Source organism: Nannospalax galili, unplaced genomic scaffold (assembly GCF_000622305.1).
Source record: "Nannospalax galili isolate Female #2095 unplaced genomic scaffold, S.galili_v1.0 scaffold108, whole genome shotgun sequence".
Classification (NCBI taxonomy): Eukaryota; Metazoa; Chordata; class Mammalia; order Rodentia; family Spalacidae; genus Nannospalax; species Nannospalax galili.
In genome coordinates, this window is record NW_008358988.1 from 1,180,609 (window position 1) to 1,203,127 (window position 22,519).

Sequence of the window (22,519 nt, forward strand, 5' to 3'; positions counted from 1 at the left end):
TGAGGGTGTGACCGTTGACACTTGGTCCTTCGAGGAGTCCTAGGCATTCCTCTTCTCTCTAGCAACAGCTCTCCTGCTTAGTTACAGCCCCGTCCCTCTTATTAATTTTTGAGACAGGGTCTCATTTGTATCCTTAGCTGGCCTGAAACTCTATATGTAGAGCAGGCTGGCCTTGAACTCAGATTTACTTGCCTCTGCCTTCTAAATGCTGAGATTAAAGGTGTGAGCCACCACACCTGGCCCTCAGTCTGTATTTTATAGCAGAAAGTTGTATGCTGTCATTTTGAAGTGTGTTACTTTCATTCTAAAGCATAACAAAAGGCTGGGTGTGCTCCCAGGACCATGACTATTAAAAATGCCGATGACTTTCTTCTCCTTAAAAAAAATGTTCTTTTGTCGTTTCATAGCTCTTAGTGGTTAAGAGTTGTGACTGCAGCTTGACTTCCAAATTCCTAGATACTAGTATTAGTGCTACTCAACTTAGGAGCTTGGGGCCCAGTTTGCCAAGGTGTTGGAGTTGAATATGGTAGGTAGGGTGAAGTGTTAAGAAAAATACCTGATAGTGCTTTGTACCTAAGAAGCATCTAACCAGTATTAGACACTCTGTTTTGCCTTTGGTGTCATGTGGTTGACTGTTCATAGTTAATAACTAAGGCACAGGGCAGAGAGGTATTTTTATGTTTTCCTAGTGGGTAGCCCAAGCTTAGAAAGTCAGTGAGAATTAATTTGGACTTCTTCCTTGTCTTGCTACCAATTCTGGATCGCAGAGCCTGATTTTGTTAGCCATTTTCAGGACAGGTAAGCATTTATGTAGAACTGGTTGACATTTGCTTACATAGCTATATTTGGGGCAGGAACAGTTCAATAACGGATTTACAACTAGGTTAATCTGTGGGTTTTTTTTTTTTTGAGACAAAATGCTGTTAGTCCAGGGTGACCTTGAATTCTCCATCCCATCACGACTGCCAGGTGCTGTAACTGTAGACCTGGGCTACCACTCCTCACTGAAAAGCAACTATTCAGTTGTCTCTGGGAGGATGTCATTTTGTGGTTTTACTGTATTTTGCTTGGACTTTGAAATCACAAAGTGGCACACCTAGTACAGATTTGTACTCATCATTAATTCAGAGAACATTTTTATTTTACTAGTTAAGTGCATGTATGTGTGCCTGTACTTTTTCTTTTTTTAAGAAAAATACTGGTCAGTTATGTAACTCTCACCACTCTGCGTGATCATCTGAGCATTCTTTATTTTGACAGTCTTGGGAAGGCTGGCTCCCATGATCTCAGCACTTAGGAGGCTGAAGCAGGAAAATCAAGAGTTTGAAGTTGCTTGATCTACACAGCAAGACCCAGTCTCAAAAATAGAAAACAAAAAGAAAAACAAAACCCTTGAGTTCTTCCTCTCTCTTTTCATGGGATTGACCCAGAGTCTCATGCATGCTAGGAAAACACTCTTACCACTGAGCTGTTAATTCCTAGCAAAAAAAATCACTGAGCTGTTAATTCCTAGCAAAAAATATTTTTGTTAACTTGATCACTCACTATAATTTTAGCTAATATTTTGTTGATACTTGAAGTCATTTTTCTTTTTTGCTATTTATAGTAGCCTGTGAATCCTGGTTATATTTTTTTGGGACTAATATTTTAAGTCTTGATATTTTTATTGCTTTCTGAAAAAGTTTCAGTAGAAGTGTGAAGGATTTTGTTAAAATCTACAAATCAGAGATTAGAATTAAACAAGTCAAGGTAGGTTTCGTGTATGTTTGACAGCCAGTAAGGCTTATGTTTTAACATTGGTCAGCTATTAAATTTCTTCATACTCTTGGCCTGGATGGATGAGATAGCCACATTCCTTTCTTCTTTTTAGATTTGACATACAAAGGTTAATTCTTGTTTTTACATTGCTTTGTTAAAATGAACAGTTTTAGTCAACATCTGTGAGCCTTTTGACTTCCAGGAGATTTTATGTGGTAGGTATACATGACACTCTGACTTCATTTTGCTTTTAATATTCCTGTTTGTATACTGCTAGGAATAAACTAGGGCCTCTCATGCTGTACCCTCAAGCTCTGCTTTTCAATTTTTTTTTTTGTTGTTGTTTTTTTTGAGACAGGAAGACTAGCCCCAGCTGGCCTGGAACTCACAGAGACCCACCTGCCTCTGCCTCCCAAATGCTGGGATTAAAGGCATGCACCACCACACCCCCCTTTTTTACTTTTAAACTTAAGTTTAATCATACTGAATTGAGTCCTGGCCAGGTTAGATGGTATTGATCATTGGGGGAAAGGTTTTCCTTCTGCCTTTTTTTTCTTCACTATGTGTATGACTTGAAGGTTCACATTTATGTAAACTTTCACGAGTGTGAGCTTAGCTTAGTTCAGAAAAATAGCGTGCATCTCCTTTCTTCCAAAGAATTCAAGAGCTCTTTAAATTCAGGAACATCTGCAATGATTCTAGTAATAGAATTTTATTCATCCAGATTCCAAAGATGAAAAACTGGTAAGTAATCCAAATTTAAAAATAAAAATTATTGGACCAAACTAAACATACCTGGGTTTAGTCTGTAACTGCTGCAGTAGATGAACACATGCCATTATTGTCACCATTGCTTTATATTAGCAAGAATGGTACTGATCCGCTAACATGGTGTGCAACGTTCCTGTAATCCTGGCCCTTGGGCGCTGCAGTAGGAAGGTGAAGCTCAAGTGCATAAGAAGTTAGATGCCTGCCTGCGTATACAGTGAGGCTGCAGTGTTGTGGAAGCCTGTAGATCATTCCCCATGGTGGGTATGCAAAACAAAGAATTACTTGGTGTTAGTTAAGCTAATTAGATTGTTTACCAAAAGGAATTCACATTTGTCTAACTGGCATCACCCAAAATTCAGCTTTCTTTTCATTCCAAGCACTAAAGTGTATCTCGTTTTTTATTGCCAACAAACTTCCTAGAGTTGAAATTCTTTTGATAACTTTTAAAACATTATTTAGGTCCTTTTAATATTTCCTTCTCTTTCTGTCTCTCTCCAGGGTCTCACTGTAGCTTGGCCTTGAATCTGCTATGGCATTTAACTCAAGAGACTGGCCTGCCTCCTGAGTGCTGGGATCAAAGGTGTGCAGTGTGCCGCCATGCCCAGCTCTTTTTTTTAAAGATCATAATTTTGATTGTAAGGCATACTAAATGCTAGTAAAACAAAGAAATGAGATTAGTGTTGGACCATGAGTCATCAAGTTGACAGTGACTTTAATCCTGATTCTCTTTCATTTTAAATAGCTGCTGAGTAGTTTCCACAGAGAGAGGAGCTTAAGTACAGTTTCCTGTTTTGACCAAAGCAATGTGAGCTCAAACATGTGACTTCTTCATTAAACAAAACTAATCCTAGTTAAACTTTGTATTTGGAAGAATTGTGAAAACAAATATTTTTATATGCCAGTGTCAAGACTATAATGGTAAGGTTTATTTCACATCAGTATTTCATAAAGGAAAATACTTAAGTGCAGCCTTTCTGTTGACTGCCTGACATCAGTTGGTTTAAGTGGATGTCACGGTCTGATATGAAGCTGCCTCCAAGAAGGCTCTTGTGTAGAAGGGGAAGGCTGGTTCTCTGCTGGTGGTATGGAGAGGTCATTGGATCATGGTAACTTCATCAGTGGATGAGCTTACAACTGAATTCTTAGGGGTGGGGCTAGCTGGAGGAAGTCCCTGGAGGGTTGTGTCCTCTCCAGATTTTCCCCTCTGGCCCTTGTGCTTCCGGCTGCCAGGAGGCAAAGTGTTTTGCCCTGCCATACCCTCCCTCTCCACCAGGATTTTCTGCCGAAATGCAAGTCCACATTGATGGGGCAGCCATGGATGAAACCTCTGAAGCCACAAGCCAAAATAAATGTCTTCTGTGTTTTTTTTTTTTTTTTTCTCAGCTGTTCTGTTACAACAAGAAGTAACTGTCCGTTCACCTAGTCCTGGAAGCCAGTGGTAGACACCACTAACTGCAGTGCCCAGAAGGAAATCCATGTTCTGTGGCTCAGGCAGCTATTTATCAGTCAGTTGCTATTGGCACAGGAAATAAGATCCTTTGTATCCCGACTGTTAGGAAGATTGTGTGGTATGGCCACAGTGCAAAAGCGTGTTTTGGTATTGGAGACTGAAGCCATGCCCTCTCCAGTGCTAAGCAAGCGTTCTGCTGAGCTGTGTTCCTAGTCCAGAATGCAAATTTTGATTGTTGTCAGGAAGTAAAGGAAAGGCATGTTTCCGCACATACACTGACCTCTGTCCTACTTAGAAAGGTTCATGTATGTTTGTTATTCACAGTCAGGGACCTTAACTACAGTCACAGATTTGCCAGTTGATATTAAATATTTTGAAAATTGACATGTTAATCATGTGACTAAGATCTCAGGCTCTGAGGCAGGTTGTTCATGGTGAAGTCCGGAAGGGATAATAAATGGACAGAGCCAAGTAAAACAATCAGATATTTTGAAATCGATAACCAAGATACTTAAGCTTTACTCAGCCTGATGCCTATCCATAAAACGCATGTGGAATACTGGTTACACACCACAGGCTTACCCCGGGGCCTCCTGAGCTAGAATTTGAGTTAATCAGAATTTTCTGTAGAATATGTAGCCGATTGTCAAACAAGGGATCTTAGGGTAAATATTTTAAAAATCATGTTCAACATTACTGGGTATTAGGTACAAGTGAATCAAAAGCACTATGTCACTCATGAGATATGACGATATGGAAAAATGACCACTTCTGTGCATGTAGCAATGTCAGACCACACAGCCAAGATGGAAGAGTTTGGTCTGGGGAAGTTTCGTGGTAAGAGTACTTGCCTAGAATGTGCAAGGCTCTCCGGGCATAGTGGCTCAGGCCTTTAATCCCAGCACTAGGGAGGCAGAGTTAGGTGGATCTTTGTGAGTTCAAGGCCAGCCTGGTCTACTTAGCAAGTTCCAGGCCAGCAGGGGCTACAGAGAGACCCTGTCTCAAAAAAAGAACAAAGAATGCAAGGCCCTGGATTAGGTCTTTTACACACACACACGTACATCTGGCCAGAAAGTTAAACTAGATACAGAATTATCTCAGTTTGTGCTGCTGTAATATTCAAGACTGGATGGTTTATAAAAGACAAATATATTTCTCAGATCTGGAGGCACAAGCCTAAGATTAAGGTCCCACTAAATCGACTGATGAGAAGCCAATTGCTTCCTTGAAGATGGTCCCTCACTGCTAACACCTCACATTGCAGAGGAACAGATGGACAAAAAGGAACTGGCTAGTTCTCTTGAGCTCACTTTTTTCTTTTTTTTTGTCTTTGAGACTGTCTCCTTGCAGTCCCAGCTGGCCTGGAACTCACTACAGGACCAGGCTGGCCTTGAATTCACATAGATCCACCTGCCTCTGCCTCCTGAGTGCTGGGATTAAAGGCGTGCGCCACCACATCTGACTTTGAGCCCACTTTTAAGGACATCTGTTTATGAGGTGTAGAAGATGCATTTTGGGAGCCATTGAGATCATAGCACTTTGTCTTAGCTGTTCCACCTCTGGGTATGGACCCCAAATAACTGGAAAATGGATTTATTCCTTCTTCAAAGCAACATTCACAAAGCAGGTGAATGGATAAGCAAAATACATCATAATGTATACAGTGGATTTTTTCAGACAAAAAACATTTATGATGCCACTGTGCAGAGCACTTAGAATATGACAGGTGAAAGTGCTTATCAGTTCTTGGGGTGGGGAATGAGAATTCATTCTGTTCTCAGTTTGTAATGAAAACAATTATTGTGGACAGTGGCAACACTCAGTGAACGTTACTAATGTCCCTGATGGCTCAGTGGTTAAGAGCACTGGCTGCTGTTGAGGACCTGGGTTCAGTTCCCAGCACCCACATGGTGGCTAACAACAATCTATAATTCCCAGAGATCCGATGCCCTCTTCTGGCCCCTGTGGGCACTGTGTGCATATGGTACATTTACATGCATGGCAGACAAAACAATACACATAAAATATCTTCAAATAAAAATTATTTTATGTGTACCCATAGAGGCCAGAAGAGGGCATTGGATCCCCTAGAAATGGAGTTATGGGCAGTTATGAGCCTCCACTTGGGTCCTGTATAAGAGCAGCAAGCGCTTTTAACTGCTGTGTGCCAGTGTACTGCTTCCATGACTGCTGACACCATCCCTTACAAAGCAAGCTGCTCCTGGTGCTGCTTCCCTGGACATAAGACCCGTATTGTCATGCATAGGGTCGTTAAACACAGGGACAGTTGGCTACATTTTTGACTGTCTAGTTTCCCTTCTAAGTAATTGGTCCCAGGATCCCACAGTCTACAGGTGGGTCTCTTGAGGTCAGAGTATACACCAACAGTTCTTCCATGCTTCAGAGTTACCTGAGGGGCTTCTGAGATTTCTATTCGATCCCTCTGAGTTTGATTCAGGTCTGCAGTGGACCTGAGAATTTATATTTCTCTTAAGTTCTGTGTTCTGGGACCACAGAGGACCTCTGTACTGTATCTCTCCAGGGACACCAATCCCACTCAACGCAAGAATTGTTTTTTATTAATTTATTCAATCAACATTTCTGTAATAAACAATGGTTACTTGAATGAAGCTCAATACTACTGTGATTATGTCCACAAATTAGGAATATTCTGCTTACTCTTACTGGTGACTACAGCCAGCCTTACCAGTACCTTCTGGCACTTCATAATTCAGTTCTAAGATCTGGGCCTACAGTTTGCTATCGATGAGGCCAGGCCTGGCCTTGGCAGCAAAGCCACCATCAAAAGCTGCATTCAGAACTTCGTCCAGGCAGCTTGCGGGGACAAAATTCAGATCCTGTCGGACGTTGCTTGGGATTTCTTCAAGGTCTTTTTCATTCCTCTGTGGAATTATGACTTGCTTCAGTCCTGCTCGGTGTGCTGCCAGCACTTTGTCTTTAATTCCACCCACCTGTGAGGCAAAAGAGCATTCAAGGGTCATGGTTGTGCTCACAACTACCTTTCTTCCTGATCTTCAAACTTCATTTTTTTTTTTTTTTGGGGGGGGGTTTGTTTTGGAGACAGGGTCTCCCTGTAGCCCCGGCTGTCCTGGAACTCGCTATGTAGACCAGGCTGGTCTCGAACTCGAGAGATCTGCCTGCCTCTGCCTCCTGAGTGCTGGGATTCAAGGAGTGTGCCACCATGCCTGGTTTAACCATCACTAAGGCATTCAATCCATCTTCTGTTCTCTTACAGTAAAAGGGTTAATAAACAGTAAACTATTCTGAAAAATGTTTGTTACTCCTATACTAAATTCTTTTAATGAGAAAATCTGAAAACAGGGTCTCCCTGCAGCCTCAGGTGGCCTGGTACTCCAGGCTGTCCTGGAACTCACAGAGATCTACCTGCCTCTGCCTCCCAAGTGCTGGGATTAAAGGCATGCACCACCAAGCCTGGCAAAAATCTGAGTTTTTTATGGACTTGAATACTTCTAATCAAAAACTTAAAATTGATTCTGAAAGAGCATTATGTCCCACTAGTATGTCCTATCTAGAAAGAATTCTGGAAGTTTTTACCATAAATGACAAATAGGGGCTAGAGAGACAGCTCAGCAGTTAAGAGCACTGGCTGCTCCTGCAGAGGACCTGGGTTTGGTTCCTAGCACCCATGTGGGGGCTAGCAACCATTTGTAACTCCAGTTCCAGTTCCAATTCCCTTTTCTCACCTCCATGGAAATTGCATGCACAGGTACACTTAACATGTAGGGAAAACCACTCATACATATTAAAAGAAAAAAAGGAATGACATGAAGCAGTTAGGTATGTTGTACCTGATTTAAATATTGTACAATGCGTACGTGTATCAAACATTAGGTGTTATCCCACTAATATGTACAATTTTTGTTTCATCAGTCATAAAATATAAAAAGAACAAAACGCCTACAGAGAAAGCTTAGTTGTGTTCCAGGATTATTTCCTTTGTAACCAAAGACCTTTGTGCCACTAAAAAAAGAGAAGACCCCAAACTAGTCTCTTTGTGTGTGTGTGTTTTTAAATATGCCTACACTGGTTCCTTCACAGAAGGTGGAGTCTAATTCTCTTCCCTGTGAATGTGGGGCTGGCCCTGTGACTCGATTGTAAGAAGCAGGGTATGTTGGAAGTGATATGTGACCTCTGAGGCCGAGTCATAAAAAGAAAGCTGTCTGGACTGGTCTCAGATCACTTGTCCTAGAGGTAGTGAGGTGTGTTTGAGGTCACCCACACAGCCTGTGGGAAAACCCCTAAGGTGGGGACTTGGGCCTTCTGCTCAGTCACTTAGGTGACTATGGCCTGCTGGTAGCTGGTCACCTTCAGTGAGAGACCCTGAGCCACAGTCAAGGCTGCCTAGGCTCGCAGCGCCCTCTAGCTGCTACTGCAGCCCAACTGGCTGTGCTCTGGGCCTGCGCAGCTGCCATCTAAGCCCATGCCGCCCTCTTCCAGAGCACCTTAGAAGCTTGAGACACTTGTTTCCTTCTGTGTAAGAAATATGTATTTTACACTCGATTGATGGCAAGGTACTGTACATAATATGCTTTTCATTCAGAGTTGCAGGGGCAGTACACACCATTGTCACCCGGTGATCTGAGAAACCCAGAGGATGATGTCTTTCCTGGTTGGTCCCTTCAAGTCTAGGAAATTTTCTATTTCTTTGACTGTTTGTTCTATTCCATTTTCCTGTTATAATTCCTATTAAAATGTTGGATGTGTCAGACTCATTTTTATATTTTTTTTCCTGACTAGGTCTTTAATTCTAAACCATACTCAGTCCAAAAGCTTTCTCTGTCCTCTGTGAATGACCTGTTCTCTTCAGCCTTGACAAGTCTTTCTTTTAGATGCCACCACCCTCCTTCATGGCTCTTGTATGGCTGGATGAAAAAACTGGGGAAGAATACTTTCAGTTTTCCTTTTTCAGTAGCAATGAGCCGGGTCTCGCATGCAGGCTAAGCAAGTCCTCTACCACTAAGCTCCATCTCCAGCCCTTTTCACGTTGAGACGTAATCTCACCAAGCTGCCCAAGCTGATTTCAACTTGCAGTATTCCTGCCTCAGCCTCTTGAGGAGCTTGGGTTTTAGGTGTGCCTCGGTCCTTTACCGATCTTAACTGGAGTTCTGTGGTATACTCTGATTAATTCAGAGAAGAGCTTTTGTAGAATAAAGAACATTAGCTTAAGTCTTACCAACTACAGTAATCTAAGATTTCTATAAGACAGGATGTCACAAAGGAACTTCAAAGGGCGTGAACTCAGCTTAAAAGTGAGTCTGAGGGAGACCCTGTCTCAAAAAGACCAAAAAAAAAAAAAAAAAGTCCTATTATTTTGTGACATGCTACTGCTATTTCTGATGACTATACTGATGTATGTTTTCTCTTAAATCTTTTTTTTTTTTCCCCCTTGGTCTTTTTGAGACAGGGTCTCCCTGTAGCCCCAGCTGTCCTGGAACTCACTATGTAGACCATAGTGTAGGCTGGGCTTGAACTAATGTAAATTTAAAAATACTAATTAAAATAAAATTAAAACCACATAAATAGGTTTTTCTATACTTACTGGAAGAACAAGACCTCTCAGTGTAATTTCTCCAGTCATGGCTACATCTGAACGTACCAGCCGCCCACTAAAAAGTGAGGCAAGACAGGTTACTATAGTAACACCAGCAGATGGTCCATCTTTTGTGACAGCTCCAGCTGGGAAATGCAGATGGATGTCTGTGTTGTCAAGAAGATCAAAACTTCCAAAAGCTTTAAAAAGAAGAGATTTTAATGCAGAAAATTAAACCCATTTTCTTTTTCTCTGAATAAAATCAAACATAAATGTTTTGTGTAAATGGATCCTTCAAAAATATTAATGACTGGTACAATTAGACAGATCTGGAAGAAAAGATTCATTCTGTTCTAAGTATGACTTAAAATAAATCTTTTACTTTAGTTTCTAGCTTGGGCACTAAGCCAGATACCCCCAAAATGGACACTAGGGTCTCCACAGGGGTTCAAAATACCCCCAAAATGGACACTAGGGTCTCCACAGGGGTTCAAAATACCCCCAAAATGGACGCTAGGGTCTCCACAGGGGTTCAAAATACCCCCAAAATGGACATCTCCACAGGGGTTCAAAATACCCCCAAAATGGACGCTAGGGTCTCCACAGGGGTTCAAAATACCCCCAAAATGGACGCTAGGGTCTCCACAGGGGTTCAAAATACCCCCAAAATGGACACTAGGGTCTCCACAGGGGTTCAAAATACCCCCAAAATGGACACTAGGGTCTCCACAGGGGTTCAAAATACCCCCAAAATGGACACTAGGGTCTCCACAGGGGTTCAAAATACCCCCAAAATGGATGCTAGGATCTCCACAGGGGTTCAAAATACCCCCAAAATGGATGCTAGGATCTCCACAGGGGTTCAAAATACCCCCAAAATGGATGCTAGGATCTCCACAGGGGTTCAAAATACCCCCAAAATGGATGCTAGGATCTCCACAGGGGTTCAAAATACCCCCAAAATGGATACTAGGGTCTCCACATGGGTTCAAAATACCCCCAAAATGGACACTAGGGTCTCCACAGGGGTTCAAAATACCCCCAAAATGGATGCTAGGATCTCCACAGGGGTTCAAAATACCCCCAAAATGGACACTAGGGTCTCCACAAGGGTTCAAAATCAAAGGCCTCAGCTTTCTTGAGTGGTGTCCCCTTTGTCACATGTTGTAAGATGCTTCCTGGATCATGATCCTAGGGCCCGCCCTCACACTGGCTGGGTCTGTACCGTTAGTCAGGTGGTATTTCTTGGCATTGCTGCGGAGCCAGCTAATGGCGAGATGGGCAGACTCCTTCATGATGTCTCCCAGCTGGCCAGTCAGTGTTAACTGGCCTTCACCATCCATTCGACTTGCCTCTACAAACATAATTTTGCCACCCAAGGGAGTCCATGCTAAACCTATTGCCACTCCTGGTTGATTCAAACGCTCAGATACCTTGAAAGAAAGAAGAAAAATGATTACTTAAGCTAAGATGACAAAACCATTTTCAAAGTAATTTAATCATACTATCTTCTAAGAGTCTGCTTTTTCCAAAGAAGACAGGCTGTACGCCTCTGAGAACTTACCTAATGTTCTGAGCCACACTTCTCACTGTTTGGCTTTCTGCCAGAAGAGATACTTAAATTTCTTATTTGGCATTTATTAGAAACAATTTAACCTTAAAATATGGGTGAATAACTGATTTGTCAAGAGCTAGATCCAGTTATATATGCCCTGTTGTTTAAGAAAACCAGTAGTTTTATCTATGTCTTTATTAGACTTCCTATCTATACACACTCCAGAACCTAATACTTTCAGGCTGTTACGGTTTGTTTGACCTCTTTCTTACTAACACTCATCTAGGACGTGTTAGCGCTAACATGTCTTTTTGTCACTACTGCAGGAATACTATAACACACTCCTTAGTGACCTCCTGGACTTTCCCTGGAGAACTGGAGACTGGTGCTGCCTGGCTGCCATTTTAAACTGAACAAGCCACTTATCTGGGATTAGGACTCTAGGTGATAGAGACAGGCTAACACATCCAAGTTATGAAAACATAAAGTAACAGCTAAGAAACAGCAATGCTAATATTTACTGAAGCCCCAAACCTCCAAATTGCCTGTTCTATGGAAGCCATCTGTCAGAGGCAGCAAGTACAGTATAGTACATCACCAAGCACTAATCTGACAGGAGACTTTTCTGCTTGACAGATACCTGTGTCACTAAGGAACAGCAGAGGCTGCCTGTATTCTGGGTAGAGGACTAGACTGCTCATGTCTGTTCCTTTTCTAATCGGCTAGTACTCTGAAAGTCTTCAAATTTACTCTAAAATCAACCCCCCCCACCCCCCTGCTCTCTTTCCTTTCTCAGACAGGGTTTCCCTATAGCCCGGCTGGCCTGGAACTCACAGATCCCCCTGCCTCTGCCTCCGGAGTGCTGGGATTAAAGGCATGCACCACCATGCCTGGCTACTCTAAAATCTTAAATGACATCAGTGAAGCCACTGGGGACTCAGCCTATTTTAAAAGCTTGCTTTAAGCCAGGCGTGGTGGCACATGCCTTTAATCCCATCACGTGGGAGGCAGAGGCAGATAGATCTCTGTGAGTTCAAGTCCAGCTTGGTCTACATAGTGAGTTCCAGGACAGCTGGGGCTACAGGGAGACCCTGTCTCAAAAAGACCAAGAAAAAAAATATTTTAATTCTAATTAATTTCATAGGTAGATTTAGAGAGTTGACCAACCTTCAACACTAGCTGAGCTCACATCAAATACCAGTATCCCACTCCCCTCTAGCTTTGGTAATTGACCTGTTCCGTATTTATTGAGAAAGGTGGAAAAGATCAGTATGCAGACCAGTACTATGTAAGTAACACATAAATAACTATAAAACTGTTCACAAGTTGTTTTTTTAATTGATACAGGATCAGTTCTCTTACATCTGAACGACATATCTAAGTTGGGTGGGAATTTGCCAAGAACTCTGTTTACTGCATGGCTGAGTGAAGTAATTCTAAATAACAGCCTGTAATGTACTACGTCATGTTTAGTACACAGCCATTTGGTACAAGTTTGTTAGCTGTAACAAAAACAACCACTTCTTATATCTGTCATCAAAATTATTAACAATGCTGCTTCAAGAAACCAGGACAAGGGCTAGGGAGATGGCTCAGTGGGTAAAAGAGCTTGCTCTGCAAACTTGATGACCTGAGTTCAATCCCAAACCCACATAGAAAAGCTCTCAGGTGTGGCAGTGTGCACTTGCAATCCCAGCAAAATGGGAGTGACAGAGGTAGAGGAGTGCTTAGAAGCTTGCAGGCCAGCTAGCCTGCCACATGAAATCCCAGCAAAAAAACAAGACCGTGCCTCCAAAACAAGGTGGAAAGGTAAGAATCAACTCCCAAAATCTTTCCTCTGACCCTGACCTCCACACGCATGCTATGGCATGTACGAAACTGCAGTCTGTCTCATACACATACACACACACACACACATGCACGCACGTGCAGTTTCCAACACAATATGGAAAGTCTTGGAGTCTTGGTACTCTGGGCAGGAGACTGGGAGACTGTTAACTGGAAGGGTGGTGGTATGGATAAGCAGATATGATCAAATCAAAAGCATCACAGTGGGTGTTTGGATACTGAAGCTGAGACTTTACACTGGCAGAAGAAATGAATAATAAACTCAGGATCTCTGTGGTTAAGGTTTATCATAGTTATCCAAGTGAAGAACCTCTCATTTTTTGATTTGGGATCCTGTTCTTTGCAGTTATATGTTTACACATGAAAGTAGACAATCAAGCCACTGGCTCCATGGACCATTCCCTCAGATCTGGTGGAGTCCAAACATATATTCTCTTGAATGCAAGCTTAAGATCTTGGTCCATTTACAGAGCAAGTTGTGTTTTCCAGCATTCCCTAAAAAGTGACCCAGAATAATTTCAAAACTCTGTTTACCCACCATCGTCTTCCTGTCAACTTCCTATTCCTACTGCTGGTTTGTGGAATCAGGTCTATCAACCAGGACAGACGGAAGCTTGAGGTTTAGACTGTTTTTCTAGGGCTAACAAAACAGCTCAGCTCGTAAAGGTGCTTTGCTGCCAAACCTGATGATTTGAGTGTGACACCTGGAACCTCTATGGCAGGAGAGAACAGACTCCTGAAAGTTGTCCTCTAACCTCCACATGTGTGCTGTGGCACATACATGCCAACACGATAAACAAACAAAACAAATGTTTTAGGAATCTTTTTCTATGTCAAAACGGAATAAACGTATTTCAAGTTTGCTTTCCCTTTCTCCCCCGTCCCCCCTTTTCTTCTCTTCCCAATCCACCCCTTCCCCTGCTTTTTCCTCCCTCCTCCTGCTCCCCCTCCCTCTTTCTACTGGGGATGGGATCTAGGGCCTTGTGCGTGTCAGGCAAACACTCTATGCCTGAGGTATTGCCCCAGTTCTCAAGCTGATTTGTTATTTTCTCAGTCACACTGACAATAAAGTAAATGTGCAGACTGAGGGAAAATTCTAAAATTTAAAGAAAAATGCTGGGCGTGGTGGTGCATGCCTTTAATCCTAGGTAGAGGCAGGTGGATCTGTGAGTTTGAGGCCAGCCTGGTCTACATAGTTTGTTCCAGGCCAGCTGGGGCTTCTGGGAGACCCTGTCTCAAAAAACAACAACAACAAAAAAGACCAAAAAAATTTTTTTTAAAGACAAACAATAGATTGGGTCTTTTGTTGCCTTTTTTTGGTCTTTTTAAAAACATTTTGTGTATGTGCGCTCACAGGACAACTTTGTGGAGTCCCTTCTTCCATCATGTGGCTTACTGGCAAGTGCCTTTACTTGCTGAGCTGCTTTAGTGGTTGTCTTGTTAATACTTCAATGACATTGGTGCTTAAAGAGCATCTGAGTATCTAATCATGGCCAACTTTATACTGCTTTTTCTCTTATGCAAAACTCTTTGTGACCTATCAGTCTAGAACAAAACTCAGAGACCCTTCAATGATACCAAGATCTGACATTCACTCCACAGTCCTTTCCCAGGAAGCCTGGGTATCTTGAGCTAGTTTCCAGCACACATTATTGGGACAGAAACATAAGTATAACCCAGGACAGATCATGTAAAAATGAAGATTTGTACTATAGCATGGCAAGCCACCAAAGACATCTATCCTAGAGAGGCAATGTGCCTGTCTATGGAGACTGGATAGTGTCATAGAAGAGGCTGAGTGAGTTCTTAAACATGAATGATGTTTGCTGGGCAGGAAGTCTCAGAACAGAAGGGTTGGTGACCTGTGAGAGGAAAATTTTCTGGCCTTCTTTCTAGGTACTAACGGTACTGGGCACGCTGAATGCACAGCGTAACTTGTCAAACAGCTTTGTTCTGCAGTGATGTGAGCACCATCGACTGTTTCTCTTATAGCTCATGTGGCACTTGAGCTGCTGTCAGGACTACTATGGCAGATGCTCTCCAGCTGGCGACTTACTTTTTGTCTTTTTGAAACAGTCTCCCTGTAGTCCCAACTGGCTTGGAATTCCCTATGTAGACCCAACTGGCCTAGAACTCACAGAGATCCACCTGCCTCTGCCTCTGAAGTGCTGGGACTAAAGACGTGCACCACCACACCTGGCTTCTTAAATTAAAAAAAAAGTTTTATTAATTTTATGTGTATATATTGCCTGTATGTATGTAAGTGCACCCATGTCATGCAATGTCCATGGAGGTCAGAAGAGGGTGTTGGATCCCCCGGAATTAGAGTTATGGATGATTGTTAGCTGCGATGTGGGTGCTGGGATTTGAACCCTGGTTCTCTGCAAGACCAGTCAATGCTCTTAACTGCTGATCCATCTCTCCAGCCTACTGACAAATTCTCTGTGCTGAGATCCTAAGCCTTGAATTCATGAATATCTAAATTTTCTGGTTGTACATTTGTTTCAGTAGCACTGCGAAAATGGAAAGGGTAGTTTGTTTCCCTTGGAGTGTTTGAGGGTCTACTGCTGACCTTGCTTATATGATGGCCCTGTCCTTCCTGACTCCCTCCTGCCATAACCAGTTACCCCAGCTCCTTCCTGTGTGTGTGTGTGTGTGTGTGTGTGTGTGTGTGTGTGTGTGTGTGTAAGGACGTCTTTTCTTTCCACAGCTGATTGCTGAGGGAGTGCTGAAGCAGGTTGTCTGTGCAGCACAGCATTCAATAAGAGTCTGCATGCTTAACTGGAGAGGGATAGAGAACTAATTCCCTACCATGATTCTTTGAGGTGTTTCAATAACTTAGCTATTATTTCAATAATATCTCAAAACTCTAACAGCTGACATAGTTGGCTTGAAAGGCAAGTATGAGGACAGACTCTCCCGGGTTCATCTTGGGGTGTGTTCTATTCAGGACACTTTATAAACACGTCTACTCTCTTTCTTATTGTTTTGTTTTTAAAGGGAAATAACCTTTGGACAGAAACCAACACTGAATCTGTAACATGAGGTAGAGAAAGTGCTCAAAAGCTTGGAGTTAAGAGATAATCATATGGCAGATCCTGTCCCTGGTCTTTGTCACTTGGAGAGCACCCGATTTCCTTTTGTGACCTCTTTCCATAAGGAGGAAAACCCAGCATCTTGCTTCCCACCACACACAAGGGATGGAGACTGAGGCCACACCTCTGCACAGCACACTTCCCAACCTCCCTCAACCATCCCGCTACCACCTCCAGGACAAAGGGCTCCAAGTTAAGCCAGTAACAGCACCTGTTGCATGACCCAGGTCTCGGCTGCCTCAGGGTCTGTGCGCATTCTCCTCTTTCTTTCTTAACAGGGATGTGACAGGGAGACCTCTTATCTTTTTATAAATTTTCAAAAAATATTTTATTTATTTTTATATTTTTATGTGTATGCATGTATTGTCTGCATGTAGGTAAGAGCACCCATGTCGCGCAATGCCTGAGGAGGACAGAAGAGGCTGTCGGATCCCCTGGAACTGGCGTTACCGACAGTTGTTAGCTTCCGTGTGGATGCTGGGATTCGAACCTGGGTCTTCTACAAGAACCGCCAGTGTTCTTAACCACTGAGCCATCTCTCCAGCCCCAAGCCAAGACCTCTTATCTTAGCATTACTTATTTATAAGGTTTCATTCTTCTTGGCTTTTTTTGAATCTTTATGCTGTTTTATTTTATTTATTTAATTTTTGGTCTTTTTGAGACAGAGACCCGTCTCTCTGTAGCCTCAGCTGACCTAGATTCACTATGGAGATCAGGCTGACCTCAAACTCACAGAGATCTGCCTGTTTTGCGCCCCTCCCCCACCACAGTGCTGGGATTAAAGGTGTGCGCCACCATGTCCATGTCCAGGAGTTTGGGAATGCCATTTTCAACATTCAAAGGCTCCTTTCTGTCCTCTCTGTCCTAATCCCTGCCATCATCCCCAGCAAACACATGATTCTCGAGTCCAGTTTAGCAAACCCTGGCCTCCCAGCCACTCTATCTGGTCCTTCCTGTCTGAGATCCCTGCCCCACCCCAGGCTCCCTCGGATGTTCTGTGCTTGTAGCTTCCCTGTCTTTAGTGTCAGGAGCTCTGTCACATCTTCCTTGTGGGCATCTTCTCTGGCTTTGTCAGTAATTCAGTATTCTTGCCCTTTTCTTCATAACACTCTACAAAGAGTAGATATGGGGCTTGCAGGCTCAAGTGTGTAAAGGTACTTGTCATGTCTGACCATTTGTGTTCAAATCCCCAGGACTCAAATGGTAGAAGGAGAAAACTCCTGTGTATTGTCCTCTGACCTCCATATGTAACTCCTTCGCCTCAGAAGAAATAAGTAGATGTAATAAAAAAATTTAAAACGAGCAGATGCCCTTTCTCCTCTCACAGGCTAGGTTCTCCATGCTTGCTCCAGGTTCTGGCTCAGTTCCCAGTTTTATTCATGCTGCATTGATTGTCTCCTTCCAATTCCAGCCCTGTTCCTTCTGCTGGATCTGCCTCCCCAGCGAAGGAAGTTATGGCTGCCCTGAACCTGAACGCACACTCCCTTTGACACCCACCCTCCCCTCAGTCGCTGCATTGTTTTGCAATCATTCATACTTTGCATACTCGTTCTGTTTCCTGAGCTCCTTGTAATGCCAGTATGGATTTTTCTGGCCTTATCTTTTTTTGATTTCTTGACCAGACAGTAAACTCAATCTGACGGTGTCCCCCCCTTCTACTGCATGGTTCATTTTAGGTCTCCCTTTTCTCCCTTGTCTTTTTGATGACTCCTCCTCCCTCTACATGATTCACAAATAACCACAGCTGTCAGATCAGGGCTGGCTCCTAGGCCACGTGCTGTACTCTGTGTATACTTTTTTCTCTCAGTAATTCTGGGGCTGTAAATAGCCTTGGCTTTCTGACAACTCCATGAGCACTCTCCCCTGAGCAACAGACTTGCACGTCTACATTCAGACACTCACAGACACCTCAAAGCTTAACATGCTCAAAAGGGCTCTGTTTTCTGTGCAGTGTCCTCCTTCTGGTATCTTCCCCATCCAGTAAACAGGATTACCATGCTGATGCCCTGTAACTGTAGCCAGAAACCTGTAAGGCTTCTTTGAGAAGTGTTCCCTTTCTTCTCCGTGTAGTCCATCAGCTACTTCCACCTCTGTCAGGTCTACCTTGAGGCATCATCTCCCATCTGGAGCAGCCAGTTCCTCCCTGTCTTAGTGTTACCCTGTTTCTTTTCTTTATAGCACTAATCCCAATTTATAACTGTCTCCCTGTTTATTTCATACTTTGCCTGTTTACTACTACTACTACTGTATTGTCAGAAGTCCTGTAAGGTCCTTATTGTTTATTTACTGAATGAATGAAAGGCTTTCTACAAGAAATTATAGGCCCAAAACTTTTCATGGAACATGCATGCATCTAAATAATAAAAAGTACCTTACAACATCTTGGGAGTACTTCAACATGTATTCTAGTATCCAGATTCTTTTTTTTGTTGTTGTTGTTTGTTTGATCTTTTTGAGACAGGGTCTCCCTGTAGCTCCAGCTGGCCTGGAACTCACTATGTAGACCAGGCTGGCCTCGAACTCACAGAGATCTGCCTGCCTCTGCCTCCAGAGTGCTGGGATTAAAGGCATGTGCCACTTCCCCCAGCTCCATAGTCTTTAAAGTACACACAAGGACAGAGAACCAGGCAATGACACTAGCTCCCAGAGTGGAAGCAGAAGGACTGAATTTACAAGCAGCCTGGGCTACACAGAGCTTTTCACAAACAAAGAAGGAGACAGGACTGTTCTTTCCAGTCATCACAAACTCCATGTGAGAGCAGAAAGTCTGGTCCAGTGTGCCTCTGCTGCTCTAATGTAATGAACACAGCACAGCTTCAGAGTCAGTTAGACCTGGAATCAGAGCTCAGTAAGGACAAAAGTTGTGTTTTCTGGCAAGTTATTTAAACGTTCTCAGCCTGGTTCCTTATCTGCTATTGGAGAGCCCTCATGAAGGACTAAATGCTGCATCATTTGCAGGCTTCTCACAGGGCCTGATGCCAAACAGATACACAGATGAGAGAGGCAGGAAGTAGATCCCCAGGAGCTCCCTTCTAAGATTAAGTGCTACAGGCAAGAGGAATACACCATGGATGAAAATTTAATGGAAAACAGATGAGTTTTAACCTGCCATATATATATTATCACTGTCCTTTGGCAAGAATTATCTTGGTCTGATAGGCTACTGTAGAAGACTAGGAAGAAGACAGTTTGGAGCCATCTATGTGAATCTGAATTTGATTCTAATATGAATTTACATAAGCCATTTAAACTCTATTTTCCTTACCCCCCTTTCTATAAGCTCAAGCTGAACCTGACCTAAAAACATTCCTGCCTCAATCTCCTGAGTGCTACTATGTCCAGCCTACTTGAATGCTTGAAGATTTTTCTGTGTGTGTAAAAGGGAAGACAGGTACTGACCCTTATGGAGAATAAGGAAAAATCCCAAGCTAGGCATAGTTTTACTGACCTGTAATCCTAGCTACTTGGGAGGCTGAGGTAAGCGGATCACAAGTTTAAGGCCAGCCGGGGCCATTTAGTGAGACACTGTCCAAAATGAAAAGCAAAAGGACTGGGAGGGCAGTTCAGGGTGGGTCACGTGTCTGTGGTATGCTGGGAGGACAGTTCAGGGTGGGTCACGTGTCTGTAGTATGTAAGGCCGACATTCTGCCCCCAATGTTCCACAAATCTGAAGTTTATAGACTTAGAAGTTGAGGCATGTCATAGTGAAGAACTTTGGGGCTGTTGTGATCAGACCACTATAGGCAGAGACAGAAAGCCCTGCTGCAGAATCCTTTCGATTCACGGTGAGAAGTATTCACAAGTAAGGGCTAAGATGCTTCAAGTAAATCGAATGATATCGAAGAGTTCTGTTAAACCATGTTTACAGTTTCTCATTTCTATTCTTTGCGCTGTTTCTCTGCCAGAGCTTTAGAATGTCAGCAATGCTTCCAACCCTAATGTCGGCTGAGACACTTGAGAGAAAGGGTTTACACAGCAGAGACAAGTGTCCATCTTTTGTTTAAATACAGTTTAAATTCTCAAAGAACTGTTGGAATGTGCTTTTTCTGGAAAGGGACATGCAAGAGTCAGAACTTCTCTAGGTCTTCACTCACAACATAACTGATGCTATCAGTAGGAGGCAGAGTTTGTTCCTTTTTTCAACCAAAGTTTTGCTCAGTTTCTTTAACACTTCAACATTTAAATCTATGGTGTCTTAAGAATTCAAACAAAAATAATGCCTCTGATTGTATGGTTCAAGCCCAGATTTACCAGCAAGGGTGAACAGGTGCTATTCTTGTAACTAGTAGCCAGCCTTGTGGGGAGGCTTCCTGGCTTCAGTGGCCAGTTCAAAATTTAAATACATGAACAATATAATCCCCTTAGTTGTAAGACCTTGGAGAAAACCGTTGCCACTGGTAATGATTTCAAATGCTTGGTGGAGAGACTGCATTATGCATGTTTTTTGTAAAAAAAATATTTTATTTATTATTTTTATTTTATGTGTGTGAGTGTCTTGCCTGCATGTAGGTAAGTGCACCCGTGTTGGGCAGTACCTGTAGAGGACAGAAGAGGCCATAAGATCCCCTGGAAGTGGAGTTACAGACAGTTGTTAGCTGCCATGTGGGTGCTGGGATTCCAACCCGGGTCTTCTGCAAGAACAACCAGTGTTCCTAACCACTGAGCCATCTCTCCAGCCCTGCATTATGCACGATTTAACAGATTCAGTTTCTAGGAATCTTTGTCCTCTTATACTGACAAAAAAGGTCAAAGCAGAGCTAACTCTTCTAGGAACCGGTGGGTCAAAGTACACTGTTCCAATGCGCTCAACAACCACATTCTTTTTTTTGTCTTAATGGGACGGGGTCTCCCTGTAGCCCTAGCTGGCCCAGAACTCACTATGTAGACCAGGCTGGCCTCGAACTCACAGACATCCACCTGCCTCTGCATCCAAGTGCTGGGACTAAAGGCGTGCGCCACCACACCCAGCTTCAACAGTCACATTCTATGACCTACCTCCATCTGCTGCCTCAACATGGACCTGGGTCTTAGGCCTTTTGTGAGGTAAGAAAGGAGAAAGCAGAAAAAGGAGGAAATAGGACTAGACTAGCACATGGGTTTAACCCTAAGGAACTATTGCCAAGGCAACAGTAGGTTCCTGAAAGATGCCATCTGGGTTCACATTAACATCGGTCCGAAGCTAAAGCTAGGTAGGTTCCCGTTTTCAGACAGCTGGGATCAGGTTGATTCCCTACTTCCTTCTCCAAGCTCTTGGTAGCACAAAGAGATCCTCAATTACAGCATGTACAACCAGAAGATGGACTTCTTCAAAGGAGGCAAGTCAAAGGAAACCAGAGACACTATTCATAAAATGGAGCTGGATGACGGACAGCTGCCTAGAAGAGGACATGACTAGGGTTTCCGGCTCCCTTTCAGGGCCATGTTATCACAGGAAGTACTTAAACACAATAGCACACAGAAAAATCGCCTATTTTAAAACAAAACTTCAGCTTCAGAAAACCCCCAACTCTACTTCACTACTTCCATGATCTATCAAGCACCCACCACTATACACAGAAATGAGAATGATCACCTCCATCTCATACAGCGGGGGACCCAGGATGTCTTTCAGAGCATGGAAATCGATCAGGATTGGCATCTCGGGTGGCAGGGCCAAGTCGGCAGTATCACTGATGGATTCAGGTTTTGCATCTTCTAAGACATGTTCTCTGCAACCTAAGAGAAACATTTATTTAGAAGTCCTAAGAGACTTGCTAGTATGGTAACTCATTATTAGTAAACAGCCATGAGAAGCAGAGGCTTTCAACAGCACATTTCCTTTAATACATTTACATAGGTACAAATATTCACCTTATCTGCAGTATGCAGGTGGATAAATCAGTCTTTCAAGAGCCCTTGAGGCAGGTATTTGCAACTGCACTGTTCATTTACCTTTACTTCTTTACTGTCCAAGGAATCAACCATGACTGTCTTTAACAAAAAAATTCTTTCATCAAGAATCTGTGGGTGGGTGTAGTGGTTCAAACCTTCCAGCACTTGGGAAGCTGGGAAAGGAGGACTGCTGCAAGTTCAAGGTCAGCCTGGGCTACAGTGTGAGACCCTGTCTATACACAAACAAACCAACAAACATCCCTCAAAACAATAATGGCTAAAGCCATGATGATGGCCTATATCCCAGCACATGGACTCAGGAGGTTCAGAAGTTCAAGGCCTGCCTGCTCTATAAACCAAGTTTCAAGGGCAGCCTGGCAACTTAGTGACTGTCTCAAAAATTAAAAGTAAAATAAGTAAATAAATAAATTATAAAAAAGTCAGACTAGGAGCTGGAGAGATGGCTCAACAGTTAAGAGCACTGACTGCTCTTGCAGAGGACCTGGGTTTGACTCCCAGCACCCACATGGTGACTAACAAATGTCTGTAACTCCAGCTCCAGGGGATCCAACGCCCTCTTCTGGCCTCCACAGGCATTG

At 43.1% G+C, this 22,519-nt stretch overlaps 1 protein-coding gene across 1 annotated transcript in view; it reads right to left on the reverse strand.

The window, feature by feature from the left end:
* Positions 1–6,536: 6,536 nt before the first annotated feature.
* Positions 6,537–22,519, reverse strand: part of Lonp2 (lon peptidase 2, peroxisomal) — a 101,062-nt gene continuing 85,079 nt past the window's right edge. The window contains exons 12-15 of the mRNA XM_008822626.3: positions 21,622–21,764; positions 10,777–10,984; positions 9,561–9,751; positions 6,537–6,951 (exon numbers count right to left, since the gene is read on the reverse strand). Of these exons, the coding sequence (XP_008820848.1) occupies positions 6,730–6,951; positions 9,561–9,751; positions 10,777–10,984; positions 21,622–21,764 (764 nt within the window). The 3' untranslated portion in view covers positions 6,537–6,729. The remainder of the gene's footprint in view (positions 6,952–9,560; positions 9,752–10,776; positions 10,985–21,621; positions 21,765–22,519) is intronic.